Source organism: Acinonyx jubatus, chromosome B2 (assembly GCF_027475565.1).
Source record: "Acinonyx jubatus isolate Ajub_Pintada_27869175 chromosome B2, VMU_Ajub_asm_v1.0, whole genome shotgun sequence".
Lineage (NCBI taxonomy): Eukaryota > Metazoa > Chordata > Mammalia > Carnivora > Felidae > Acinonyx > Acinonyx jubatus.
In genome coordinates, this window is record NC_069385.1 from 109432102 (window position 1) to 109445057 (window position 12956).

The 12956-nt window shown below is 42.0% G+C and overlaps 1 protein-coding gene across 6 annotated transcripts in view; it reads right to left on the reverse strand.

Moving 5' to 3' along the window:
- The window catches only part of UBR2 (ubiquitin protein ligase E3 component n-recognin 2), a 155177-nt gene that overhangs the window by 30543 nt on the left and 111678 nt on the right, over positions 1 to 12956 (reverse strand). For 5 of the 6 annotated variants that reach the window (XM_027057738.2, XM_015071257.3, XM_053222786.1 and 2 more), the window contains 5 exons: positions 10834 to 10890; positions 8281 to 8358; positions 7228 to 7398; positions 5259 to 5360; positions 1615 to 3812 (listed from right to left, as the gene is read on the reverse strand). In XM_027057738.2, coding sequence (XP_026913539.1) covers positions 3671 to 3812; positions 5259 to 5360; positions 7228 to 7398; positions 8281 to 8358; positions 10834 to 10890 — 550 coding nt within the window. In that variant the 3' untranslated portion in view covers positions 1615 to 3670. Of the gene's footprint in view, positions 1 to 373; positions 511 to 1614; positions 3813 to 5258; positions 5361 to 7227; positions 7399 to 8280; positions 8359 to 10833; positions 10891 to 12956 lie in introns of those variants that run through there. The other variant, XR_008298606.1, reaches the window with a different exon arrangement.

The window sequence follows — 12956 nt, forward strand, 5'->3', positions numbered from 1 at the left end:
CGGCTCCCGATGACAGGGTGGCCAGCCAGCAGCACCGTGTTAGGGACAGGAATGTGGGGGCGAATGGTATGGAAGACCAGGGAGAGAGGGATGACTTCCTGGTCCTCAGTGGACAGGAGATTTGCTTGAAGGAGGGGAAAACATCAGTCTTTTAACTTCTGATGGTGTTTTGTCCTCCCAAACAGAGGATGAATATAAACAGCAAAGTTAGAGAATGTTGTGCAAAGATGGAATACAGCAGGTTAAGATAGAAGGAGAAAATTCCTAGCTATTTACCTAAGGGGAATGGAAACGTAGTTTCACACAAAAACCTGCACAATAACGTTTTCATTTTTTTCATAATCACCATAAACCGCCCAAATGTCCTTCACACCTGATAACTGCATAAACATCTGCACAGTGGAACACCGCTCAGCAACCATAAGGAACACGGATGACTCTCCAATGCATTAGTCTTCTCAGAAAAGCCAGGCTCAAAAGGCTACATGTGATACATATTTATAGGACATTCTGGAAGAGGCAAAACAAAGGGACAGGAAGATTAGTGGTTGTCTGGGGGTCAGGACCGGGGAAGAAGGTGACCACAAAAGGGATTTGAGGGAATGTCCTGGGCAGACAAAACTGTTCTGTTTGATAGCAGTAGTTGTATGCCTTTGTTAAAATACATAAAAATGTCCATTAAAGAGGATGAATTTTACTATTTGTAAAATACCTTAATACACTTGACTTAAAAAAAACAAGAATAAGGACAGAGCAAGGAGTGTGTCAGAGGGCTTAATGACCCTTGGAACTGCTGACATTTGGACCAGGGAAGAGAGTAAGCTGGGAGCAGCATTAAAAGCTAGACGACAGAGGGGCGCCTGGGTGGCGCAGTCGGTTAAGCGTCCGACTTCAGCCAGGTCACGATCTCGCGGTCTGGGAGTTCGAGCCCCACGTCAGGCTCTGGGCTGATGGCTCAGAGCCTGGAGCCTGTTTCCGATTCTGTGTCTCCCTCTCTCTCTGCCCCTCCCCCGTTCATGCTCTCTCTCTGTCCCAAAAATAAATAAACGTTGAAAAAAAAAAAAGCTAGAAGACAGGGAGAACACATGGAAACCTTGCTTTCTTAGTTTATGCCTTCTGTTTTAAGAGGATTTTGAAAAGCACAGCAGAGTTCTTCTAGGCAATGACTCTCCTGCAAATTAAGGACATAGCTTCCTTCCTCCACGTGTCTCTCATAAGCAGAGAATGTCTGGGGAGTGTGTAAGAACAAGGACCTGAAGATTACCAGGGAAGAAAGAGCAAGAAGAGTATAAACCTGAAGACAGGTCATATTGCTGGAAGAGACTTTGAGTGCTCTGTTTCCCCAGTGATTCGAGGTTCAAAATGGTTCAGAAGTTCACGAGCTGTTGCAGCCAATGAATATGAAGCTTAATCAGCTGAAATGATGATCCAGCTTTCTCTGGTAAGGTCAAGTTGGTTTGGCTAATGGCCATAATTGACACTAATAATATAAGCCTCTTAATTTTCAAGCTAATACAGATGTTCCACTTTATTTGTAGCAAGGTGACATGGGGAACATTTCCATGGCATTTAAGTGTGCGAAACAAAACAAAGAAAATGTAGGCAGACTCAAAGTAATGTCAACACCTAAAGCATTTATTTGGATATCTTTAAACTTTTTACATATGATACATTCCAAATTTTACAAGATGTCCACAGATATTAAAGTTATGGCCAATTTATTAAACAGATATGATTTTCCCTGATATGGAAAGGATGTTATATAAACATTTCTACAATAAACATAATACATGCGGAAAAAATCATAAAAACTAAGATGATTCATTAGGTAGGGAAGACAATTAGCTCAATGATGCACACACCAGAAACTGGAAGGGTGCGTGTGTTGCTGTTTCATGTAAATTCATCAGACTCCCTGACATTCTCAAAGAATGAAATCCAGGGACACCCTCTGCTAACAACGGACTTCTATGAAGTCATTCCTGAAAGCCAGAGTATTGTTATGATTTGGTAAAAATGTTTATAATCCATTTACAGAGAGGGAACCTGGACTTACTTTAAGCTTGGTGAAGATATGGAGAAAAGCCAAAAGAAGCTGGACTTAACGCTAAAGGAACGGGGATGTGAAAAAGGCCAAAATAAACATTAAAATCATTGTGCCATCCACAGCCTCAGATCTTATGAACAGAAGGCCAGAAAACGGGGGAGAGTGCTGGGTCCTAAGTTGGATTTTCTTCCTGTTGGTCCTCCTCTCAGCTGGGTGAGCCAGTCCCAAGCAAAAAGGGTTAAGGTCATCCTTTCAGAGGATGGGTTCCTGTCACACACTACTGTGGAAGAAGCAGTGAATGTGGCTTCTGCATTCCCACTTATTTTAGCCTAAAGTCTGGAATCCTGATCTTCCTCCTGGGTTTACTGCAGTGTATGCAAAGCTGAGTGGAACAGAACTTTCAGATGCAATTCAAAACGGACTGAGTGAAAGGGTTACTTTCATTGGCTAAAAAAATCCAAGACCCTCTTATGATTCATTTGTCCCTTAGCCCCACCTCGGAGAGGCTCAGAATGTATTCCTCCACTAAATCTGCCATCACTCTCCGTGGGTATTCAAGCTCTCAGCACACATGTATCAAACGAGAGTGGCTGTGTAGTATATAAGAGTTAAAAGCTATTTTACTAAGTGGCTATCATTCTGGGAAGGCACCTCTTAGTAAGAACAATAATGTTTAAAAATAATAAAAAGCCTGGGCACACAGGCTGTCCCAGGAATGTACTAAGTGAGCCAGCAGGTAAACAGCAGTTCATCTATTCCAGGAAATGCTGGAAGGGGTGGGGAAACCTCAAAACACCGAGTTCTAATTTTTTCTCCTAGTGTTTGATTCAGGATGCATACAATCTCTCGGTTTAGTCTTAGAAATGGGAATATATTGTCTGAAAAATTAGGATACTCTAAGGTTTCAAAAAGCCCTTTAAAATGAGTTTTTCTCTCAAAGCCAAAAGTCTTGCCAAAAACAAAAAACAAAAACCAAAAAACCATGTAACAAAAAACCCCAACTTCTATAGCCCTGAAAACCACCCAGCATATGAAGCAAATGCCTCTCCCCTTCGTCCCACAGGTGCACACATGCCCCAACCCGCTCACAGCGATGGAGACAAGGGATTGCCGCTTTCAAGATCCACTGCTTTGCTCTTAGAGGTAGGGTCCCGTCAGCGGAGGGGACAGCGACCCAATCCCAGTGTTGAGAGTCACTGAAAGGGACCAAGAAGTGTGACCCCAAGAGACCAAAGAGACTTTTTCCTGCTGCTGTCGCATCAGCTTCAGGCCTGGAGTTCCTCGTGATCAGTAATGTAACATGGCTCAGACTACTGGGAATGGTCAAACACAGTCACATGCCCACAAAGGGTCGTGCCCAGCTGGGGAAGAGAGTGCTTCTTGCTGGATCCTAAAACTCAAGCAGTTACGTTTGAGGGACACAGCAAACAGTGCAAGAAAATCCGCTGATGGAAGGTGATTTTCATCAGTCCCTGGAGCCAGAAACTATGAAAACAAAACTAGGAAGGAAAGCTTAAATAAAGAATTGATTTCCAAATTCAGTAGAATTTATTTCCTATTCTCTTTCTTGAAAAGCCAACTGGGTTATAAAACTCCAAGTTTCTGTTTTTGGTAGTGAAGTAATTATAAATGCTGCCAGTCGATGCCAACCAGTGTCTGATTTGCTTCCTGTGCATGTCCAATTTCCTCCGTGATACTGTGTTGGTGCCAAAGCTTCTGAATCTTCTTAAATCGCTCTTTGCACAAGTGTAAAGGATTTCCCCGTCTAGAAGGAAGACGCACGTCACTCAGGATGCATTCTGTTTATTCATCTATTACACCCCAACCTTTCCTGATTTAGGAACAGTTACGAGTACTGGTTTAAGATCCTCTGCAAAATTCCTGTTCTGCACGAGACCGTGGCTAATAACACATTAGCTCTGAAGGCTGGCTAGGAGCAGCTGAAGGGAGTAAGTGCCGAAAAGAAGAGGAAAAACGCATGCGAGCTAAACTTAACTCAGACTGGGGGTGAGGGAAGGGAGGGTGGGCCTGGGCAGGAGAGTGTAGGGGGAGAAGCTAAAACTACCCATTCATCGTCCACTTTGCTGCTAAAATGTTAAGTAAGAAGGGAGGAGGCAGGGGAGGGAATGGGAGGAAAATTGCAAGGGTAAAAATGTTCCCCGGAGTGCTGTCTTTCAGCCAGAGTTTAAGAAGCAAAGCAGCCAAATGTGAATAATTTCTGGGTCTAATTTACCCAAAGCAAAGGTTTTGGTGAGTTCATGCTGGTGGCCTTTGCTCCTGCTTCAGAGCACACCAGTCCTGTCACTCGCTAACCAGGGCTCTTTATCGTACGAGCCCACGCTCCTTGGGGCAACAGGAGAACCAGCACCAGGTGGCATATGCGGGTAACCTTGCAGCTGAGAGCCCGGAGCAGCCCCCTACTTCTCTTGCTTTGGTTTCCAGGCGTTCATTTTCTCCGCCCCAAGGCTGGATGGTTCTGTCTAGGTTAAGACTTTCACCTCCTCTGGGCGAAAAGATGGTCTGAAAGAAGTTCTTTTATAGTGCTTGAGGGAAGTGCCATTAGCATTTTCTTATGATATAATAGAAGCAGCCAGAGGAGAAGTGATTAAGCCTCATATACTGTTGTCTTGTTTTGTATGTTCTCTTTGTTCCCAGACTCTTAAGTTAATAAGATAAGCACATCTCTCTCTCTCTCTCTCTCTCTCTCTCTTAAAGTAGGCTCCAAGCCCTACTTGGGCTTGAACTCACAACCCTGAGGTCAAGTTCCATGCTTTACCGAGAGCCAGCCCCACACACATCTCTCATCAATTAAGATTTGCTCTTTTATATCACCTGAACGACAATGGGTCTCCTCATACAAAGCCACACAAGGCACAACAGGCTATCGTCACAGTGTTCTGATGCTGTGGACGCCACATGGCCATTTCAACCGTTCTCTGGGGTGATAAATGGAAAAAGTTGTACTCTCTCCTATTCTTTCCTCTTGTCTATTCTGATGGCCATCATGAAATTCTAAGGGCTGGGAAAGGTAATGGTGAGCGAGGCAGCCAGGGTGCCCTCCTTGGAAGAGTCCACCTCCACCAGAACAGAAGGTCTACAACCCCTGGGCTGTTGGCAGGCAGACCTCACTCAGGCCTACCACATTCACCAGGTACTGAAGGCTCTGGAGGCCCAGGGTCAGCCAACCCAGCCCCCCAGCATGGGCCCTTACCTGAGTCCCTGGTCAGTCTCCCCATAGTCATCAAGGTAAGGAGGAGAATAAAAACAGCCTTTGGTTTTGCCAGCTAAAAATAGCACCTGACATTCCCGTACTCTGTAGAGAGACCATTTATACATTCTAGATCAGTAACGGATGTCTGGATTCAGTTCCTAATGGACTCGAGTCTTATAAAAATAAACAACACTAGTGCTGGAAGAGAAGAAACAGCATTTATAGCAGAGACACTTAAAGTATCGACACATCCACCCAAGTTTTAAAAGTAATTAAACTGATTGTATTGTGACCAGTAATGATTGCATTGTAAGGCAATATAGCAAGGCACATTTTGGGTTAGGAATCACTGACTCATATAATACTAGCATTTAAAAAATTAAGTGTGAGAAAGATCATTAACTTCTAAGCATAAAATAGTGACTGATATTTTAACAGCTATTATGAAGAAACTGTTCATTGAAAAAATGTACAAAAACATTCTGAATTAGGTTGACTTGAAACACAACGCAACACTGTACATGACCAAAAGAATTTTGAAATATGCCAGAGAAGAGAAAATGCTACTTTTATATTTCTCCTCAGGGCTATTTAAAAATGGATCTCCCCAACCCTTTGAGAGGTTTGCCTGACCTTTTTTGTGTATTAATAATTCGGCTCAATTCAACGTTTATTGAGAACCTGTCGTGTGTAAGAAGTTGTCAGGTACCAGGGGACTAAGATACCTAAGATACGGATATAATCTATGCCCCAGGGGAGCTCAAACTCATGTCACTTCTCTCCTTCAAACCCCGAACTGGCTTCCATCTGACTCTGGTATGTCACCAGGACATAGCAGGCCCCACAATACTTCCCCTTGTGCACACTACTCCAGTGACACTAGCCTCACTGCTGTTTCCTGAACACAGCAGGCACATTTCCCAGTAATTTTGCAATTGCTATTCCTGCCTAGAGTTTTCTTCCTACTTCTTTCGGTGTTTATTCAAAAGTCACCTTCTCAGGGAACCTTCCCCGGTTCCCTACCGGTTCCCTAACTAAAATCCAACTCCTCATCTGCCATCTCATATTTCTCTCCTTGCTTTACTTTTTGTCCTCTGAGTGTATCACTTTCTAAATTCGTATCAGCCTTGTTTATTTTCTATCTCCCACACTAGAAAATGAGCTCCACAAAGGCAGAGATTTTGTCTGTCTTGCTGACTACTGCATTCTCAAAGCCCACTACACAGTAGTCACTAATAAGTATTGGCTGTATATCATCTAATATACACAACCATCGTTGACCCGAGAACAACACGGTGGTTAGGGGTGCCAACCTCCCCGTGCAGTTGAATATCTGTATATAAGCTCTGACTCCCCCAAAATTTAACTACTAATAGTTCATTGTTGACTGTAAGCTTTACCAATAACATAGACAATGATTAACACACATCTTGCATGTTTTATGTATTATATACTGTTTTCTTATAACAAAGCAAGCTAGAGAAAAGATGTTATCAGTTATGAAGAAACTCAGAAAGAAGATAAAATACATTTACAGTACTGTATTTACTGAAAAAAACTGACATGTAAGTGGACTTGCATACAGTTACAAACCGTGTTGTTCAAGGGTCAACAGTATATACATCAGTCAGTGATATGTATGGATCCCAAGCCATAAGGAAACAAGGGAAGTAATTCTGATTGGATTTGGGCAGAAAATCAAGGACAGTTTCACATTAGAATGAGGCACAAAGAAAGCAGAACTGAATTGTCATGGAGGTGGGAAGGATGACCATGGAAGCAGCAGCAAAGAGACAGCATGAGCCAAATATGAGCTGTGACGAGAGGAGGCTCCCCTGTTTCTTGAATGAGTAAAACACAGGAGAACAGCAGTCTCAAAATTCTTTGCAACACAGTGGTTTCTTGTGCTGTCCCTCAACATTCATATACCACGGCAGATGCGAAGGAAAAAGCGCCCAGCGGGCCTCACCTGAGGAAGATGCCCACCCCAGAACCACAGGAGTAGGTGTGAGCGGTGCAGGCTCCCACGTCTTCCCCTTCCAGTTCCGTCTGACAGCAGTAGCTCTGGGAGCACAGCAGAGTTCCACACACAAGGCACAGAGTGGGGGCTCTGCTCTTATCACCACCTGATTTGGGGCACCTCCATGGGACAGAAAGCACTCAAGTCATTGCTCTAACAAAGAGTGGTTAAAGAGCTGACGGTGGTAAAGCCACCCTGGAAAAATTTTGCAATATTAAGTAGAGCTAAAGAGGCCTATATTCTATGGCCCAGGCAAATTTATTTCTAAAATTGGGAACACCTCACGCAAATACCATGGATGGGAAATAATCTATCAACAATTGGAGAAGCGGTAAGTAAAATCAATAGGAGAAAAAAACATGTAAATTCTGCTATCCTGTGATGAAATACTACACAAGAGTGAGAAGTGATGAATTGTAAGTTATGTATGTCGAATGTATAAAAACTCTTATGAAGTTTGCTGAGTGACAAAAACTGTAGAGTATATACAGTAGAGTGCCATTTTAAAGCCTAGAACATGTGAAATAAATATATGCTATTTGGGAATACAAATGTTTGCGGCTAACGTGTACATGCACAGGAAGGCTCAACACCTTGGTAGGACAGATCTCTGTGAGGGGAGGAGGAAGCACCAGGGGAGAAATACACAAGGCAGCTTCAACCGTCTAGGTAACGTTCCATTTTTCATACTACGGATTATTATTTATACTGCTTCTATGTCAAACATTTAAAAACATTACCAAGGGCTCTTATTAAAGTGTAAATGGTTATTTAGATAACCCGTAGTGACAAATTTGTCCCCCACTGCCCCGTTTCTCGTATCTTATTCTGAAGCGTGCTGGAATGATGCTGTTACAAGTCGGGCAGGGTAAAACTCTAACCAACGTTATAATTCCCCTACCCAAACGAGGCTGAACAACAACAAAATCCCTTAAATTCTGTGTAGAGAAGTGAGTGCTTCCAATGGCAGGAAAGGCTCAACACTTGAATATCAGAACTTACGAGAAATTAGATGCTTGATTAATGAGGCTGCTGTAATCCTCTGGAAGGTCTATTAATTTGTTGGATTCTCTTGGATAGCTAAAACAAAACAAAACAAACCAACAAAAACACATAAAAAACAAGTTAGAAGTCCTATTATAACAATGACAGGTAACTCTTAGTTAAAAAAAAAAAAAAAAAATGAACACTGAATCTGGGTGACTGGGTGTTACCACAGTGGCAATGAGTGATATGAGAAGCCATAGTCAGAAATTAAAACGGCACTCGTTTTTTTTGATGCAGTGTCTTTATTATTATTATCTTTTGTTTTTTTTTTTAGGTAAGCTCTACACCCAACATGGGGTTTGAACTCACAACCCCGAGATCAAGAATCCCATGCTCTCCCACTGAGCCAGCCAGGTGCCTCTAAAAAGGCCCTCTTAAATAACACAGGGCCCTAGGGTTTACATTTTTACTTGAAGAGCTCAGAATACATTATCGAGGTAGCAGACAGTACTTAGTACCTGCCCCATTAAAGTGAGAATGTGGGAGCTCTGAGAAGGAAGGGAAGACACTCCTCCCTGGGCTTCTAAGGAAACAGCACAGTAATGGAGAGCCCAACCATACAATTCAGGGTAAGACACAAAAGATATGCTTACTAAGGGTGATCTTGAGGCAGAAATGAGTTGGAGGAGAGAAGGCAGTAGAAAACACAGACTTTCTTTAGCGATACCCGGCCCTGTTCGTTCTGTGACAAGTTAATTCAGGTAAAAGACCCAAATCCAACTGGTATGTGAGGACCTGCTCTCAGTGCTCATCTATGCCCAGCACACACTGTGCGACATGGCCTGCCCCTTCTGTCCCTACCGCAGGGACAGACAGCTGGGGGGGAGTTACTGAGACAGATCTTACTCCAGAGTCACCTGGGGGGAATTTTGGGGAGACACACATGTCAACTTTAGAGAAACTGGATTTAGTAGGTAGGAGCCTGGGTATTTTTATTTTAAGATTTAAAAATTTTTAAGTAATCTTTACACCTAATGTGGGGCTTGGACTCATGACCCCAAGATTAAGAGTCTCATGCTCTACCGACTGAGTCAGCCAGGCACCTCTAGGCCTGAGTAAAAAGTTCTCAAAGTTATTATGATGCATACTTCAAGTAGAGAACTACTGTCCCACATGACAGTAGGGTTGAACCATATGAAACTGGTGATATTCAACCATTTTTGACTTATAACAATCAGAATTCCACATGGCTCAACCTATTAAAATTAGGGTGCTATCATCTCTAGATTTGGGACAGGCTATTTATAAAATCAAAGAAATAGAACAGCCAATCTCCTCTGGCCTTCTGATTTTTATGGATGATGTATACAATAGAACCAAGGAGAGATTAACAGATGAAATACATCTGTCATCACCCAGGATAGCATACTTTACTATGGAATCAGAATAGAGCTAATGTCAAAAAGGAATGAAGGGGGTTAAAAAAAGTGAATGAAGAAAAAAAAAAGGCATGATTTGATAATCACTGAAGCTGAGTGACAGGAATGTGGAGCCTCATATTATTCTTCATACTTTTGGATAGTTAAAAATTTTCCATAATAAAAGGGAAAAACAAAGCTAACAAAAACTTGGAAAAGGAGCTACATTTTAATTTTTATCTTATTTACTTTAAAATTTAGTTTTTGGGAGAGTGCAAGTGGGGGAGGAGCAGAGAGAGGGGGAAAGAGGATCCAAAGAGGCTCTGTGCCGACAGGCTGACAGGAGCAAGCCTGATGTGGGGCTCGAACTTGCGAACCGTGAAATGATGACTCAAGCTGAAGTTGGACACTCAACCAACTGAGCCACTCAGGTGCATCAGGACCTACATTTTTAAAAAAGCTAACATTCTAAAACACAGTAACTTTGCTATTTGTTTCTTCTGCCAAGAATAATGCACTATACTTATATTCATAATTCTGATTTTTTTTTTTTTTAATGAGAGGGAGAGAAAGCACGCATGGGAGCGGGGGAAAGGGGCAGAAGGGGAGAGAGAGACAGAGAGAGAGACAGAGAGAGAATCCTAAGCAGGCTTCATACTCAGCACAGAGCCCAATCTCAACAACCCTGGGATCATGACTTGAGCTGAAATCAAGAGCTGGACGCTCAACCGAATGAGCCACCCAGGCGCTCCTCATAAATCTGATTCTTTTATAAACTCTCGTTAGACTAAGAAGAAAAAAGTATGAAAGCAGGATGTTCTGCCTCCTGGAATCACTTTATAAAGGTCTGGGAGGTCAATTTTAAAGGAATGGCACACTTACAACCTGCTTGTTGCCTACCTCTCACCACCCAACCAAGTCTTTGATAATCTTCTTTTTTTTTTTGAGCGAGAGAGAGAGGGAGGGAGGGAGGGAGGGGCAAAGAGAGAGAGAGAGAATCCCAAGCAGACTCTGTGCTGAGAGCACAGAGCCTGACGAGGGGCTCGAACTCACCAACTGTGAGATCATGTCCTGAGCCGAAATCAAGAGTTGGATGCTTAACCGACTGAGCCACCCAGGCGCCCCCAATCTTTGATAATCTTTAACTTACCTTATAGCATCTCTTTCACCTTCTAGATATCTTTTAACTTCAATGTGATGACACCAACTTCAAAGTAAATAGAAAAAAAAAAAAACACTTAACTTTTGAAGAGTTAGAACTAGAATTTTTTCCTCTCTAAATCCAGTAAGAGAAAAATAAACCTTCTTGCCTTAATATATCTACTGCATCAAAAGAAGCTTGGAGGAATACGTATTTTGCTTCAACTTCTAAAATCAGAAGAATATGACCTGTGATTTTCTAAAAGCCTAACTATCACCCCACTAATTTGGGACACTCTGGAAAAACCAGTATGAATTAACGACAACCTTTTAGTATTTGGAGTTAGAATACTCCTATTAAATTCTTTTTAAATTATGGCAAAATATACGTGACATTAAACTTACCATTTTAACCATTTTTAAGTGTACAAGTCTATGGCATTAAGTACATTCACATTATTGGGCAACCATCACTACCATTCATCTCTAGAATTTTTTTTTTAAATGTTTATTTACTTATTTAGAGAGAGACAGAGATAAGCAGAGAGAGAGGAAAACAGAGAATCCCAAGTAGGCTCCATGCTGTCAGCACAGAGTCTGGTGAGGGGTGTGAACTCATGAACTGTGACCTCAGCGAAAATTAAGAGTTGGATGCTTAATCGACTGAGCCACCCAGGAGCCTCATCTCCAGAACTTTTTCAACTTTCCCAAATGAAATTCTATTATTTGTTATTTTATTTATTTTGTTTTGTTTTGATTTTATTTTTTAACATTTATTTATTTTTGAGGCAGAGAGAGACAAGAGCATGAATGGGGGAGGGTCAGAGAGAGAGGGAGACACAGAATCTGAAACAGGCTCCAGGCTCTGAGCTGTCAGCACAGAGCCCAACATGGGGCTCGAACTCACAGACCGCGAGATCATGACCTGAGCCAAAGTCGGACGCTTAACTGACTGAGCTACCCAGGCATCCCGAAATTCTGTATTTGTTAAACACTAGCCTGTTCCTCCCTTCTTCCAGCCTCTGGCAGCCACCATTCTATTTTCTGTCTCTACGAATTTGACTACTGTAGATACCTCATATAAGTGGAAACACACAGTATTTTTTCTTTTGTGACTGGCTTCTTTCACTTAGCATGTTTTTAAGATGAATTCATCCATGTTGTAGTAGGAGTCAGAATTTCCTTCCTTTTTAAGCTGAGTAATATTTCACTGTATGTAAACTACATATTATTTACCTACTCATCTGTTGTTGGACAATTAGGCTGCTCTACCTTTTGTCTCCCAAGAATAATGCTGCTCTGAACATGGTTGTACAAGTATCTACTTGAGTCTTTGTTTGAAATTCTTTTGCAATATATACCTAGAAGTTAAACTGTTGGATCATATGATAATTCTATGTTTAACTCTTTGAGGAACTGCCATATTATTTTCCAGAGCAGCTGTGCTATTTTCTATTCCTATCAGCAATGCACACGGATTTCAATTTATTGACATCCTCACCAATCAACATGTGTTATTGTTGTCTGCCTTCTGATTATAGCCATCCTAATAGGTGTGAAGTAGTACCTCACTGTGGTTCTTTTTTGTGTTTCCATAATGACTAGTGCTGTTGAGCATGTTTTTGTGTGCTTAATTGGCCATTTGTGTATCTTCTCTGGAGAACTCCTTTGCTTCTATTTAAATGGGTAGTTGCTTTGGAGCACCTGAGTGGCTCAGTCTGTTGAGTGTCCAACTCTTGATTTGGGCTCAGGTCATGGTCTCACAGTTTGTGGGTTCGAGCCTTGGGTCGGGCTCCATGATGACAGTACGGAGCCTGCTTGGGACTCTCTCCCTTTCTCTCTGCCCCTCCCTGGCTCGTGCTCTCTCTCTCTCTCTCAAAATAAATAAACATTAAAAAAATGGGTCGTTGCTTTTTTGTTGGGATGTAAGAATTCTGGCCATATATTCATACATTCTGAATACTAATCCTGTATCAGATATATGACTTGCCAATATTTCCCATTCTATGGGTAAAAGAGCCAAATTTTCATCTTAACTAACTTGACATGATTGACAAGTAACTTTCTCTAGACTTCAATTTTCTCGAATATAAAGTGAGGGTACTGGACTAGATAACCCTCAAGGTTTTTCAG